Source organism: Aplysia californica, unplaced genomic scaffold (genome assembly GCF_000002075.1).
Source record: "Aplysia californica isolate F4 #8 unplaced genomic scaffold, AplCal3.0 scaffold00444, whole genome shotgun sequence".
In the NCBI taxonomy this organism is placed as follows: Eukaryota; Metazoa; Mollusca; class Gastropoda; order Aplysiida; family Aplysiidae; genus Aplysia; species Aplysia californica.
Genome location: NW_004797714.1, coordinates 652,557 through 653,590, shown reverse-complemented (window position 1 = coordinate 653,590; position 1,034 = coordinate 652,557). Strand labels below are relative to the sequence as shown.

At 37.4% G+C, this 1,034-nt stretch overlaps 1 protein-coding gene across 1 annotated transcript in view; it reads left to right on the top strand.

Moving 5' to 3' along the window:
• Window positions 1-1,034, top strand: part of LOC101851664 (proline-rich extensin-like protein EPR1) — a gene marked incomplete at its 5' end in the record, with an annotated part of 55,798 nt that overhangs the window by 19,421 nt on the left and 35,343 nt on the right. Inside the window, 1 exon segment of the mRNA XM_035971491.1 lies at window positions 640-735. Coding sequence (XP_035827384.1) covers window positions 640-735 — 96 coding nt within the window.

The window sequence follows — 1,034 nt, the reverse complement described above, 5'->3', positions numbered from 1 at the left end:
TTACATGCTTAAAAAGTGCGTTGCTCTTACTGTTTGCCTAACCTGTGTTATTCGTGGATTAAAATTTGTTTTCCATTCTTCTATGTAGCCAAACCTTTTGAAATCTGCAGCCCATTTCAAAATGAACGTTTTGCTCGGAACATGATGTTTGGTACAGATACCTATCCTGTATGCCCGAGCAAATAAAGCACAGGCCGATTTGGGAGATTTTGTTTGTTGACATATCTTCACTGCAAAGGCTTGATGTACAAGGGTTAGCTGTTTCATCATCTGTCCTTTGTGCTATAGCAATGAACTTAAAAACAAAACATAACCCGAATGCATGTTCTAGATTTGGGTTAGTTTTGATGTCAATTGGATCATAAACAAGACTGTTATTAATATTTCTTTGAACGAACTTTTTTTCTGGGCAGCTGGTATATTATGAATGTTGCTTTATTTTAAGAATTGTGTATTTTTGTATAATTTCGTGTACTGATAGATGAACAGATGGTTCTCTTTTTTCGCGTGTCTGGCGTAATGTATTGAGCAATAATATAGTCACCCGAGCTGCTCTCAGCATTCTCCCAGCTATCTGGTCCACTCTAAAGAAGGTTTGATGACTCCCTGGTCTAAAGTACAGCTACATTCTTCCCACAGCGACTCTGGTGGCCCGTGTCCCGACTACGAGTGTGTACCCGTATGTCCTCCTGTAATGATGCCCACGTGTCTACCGGGATTTATTACTGAAAAACAGTAAGTAACGCCTTTCATTATTTTATATTTCAGTTCTATTTAGTCTCCTATTTCCTGAAAATTATTATTTCGTTTAAAAGATATGATGCCATCGAGTATACATATAATATATAAGACAAAATTCTTCATTCATTGGATATATAATGTATGCCCAATCTATCAATATTGGTACCCCTCAATACACGGGCGAAATCTATTTATGTTTCTTTGAAATTGGTGAAATTGTATGGGTTTAACGCCCCTATAAACACTATTAGGTTATTTAAGGGGCGTGACCTCCTAGTTTAACGTCCGTCTCC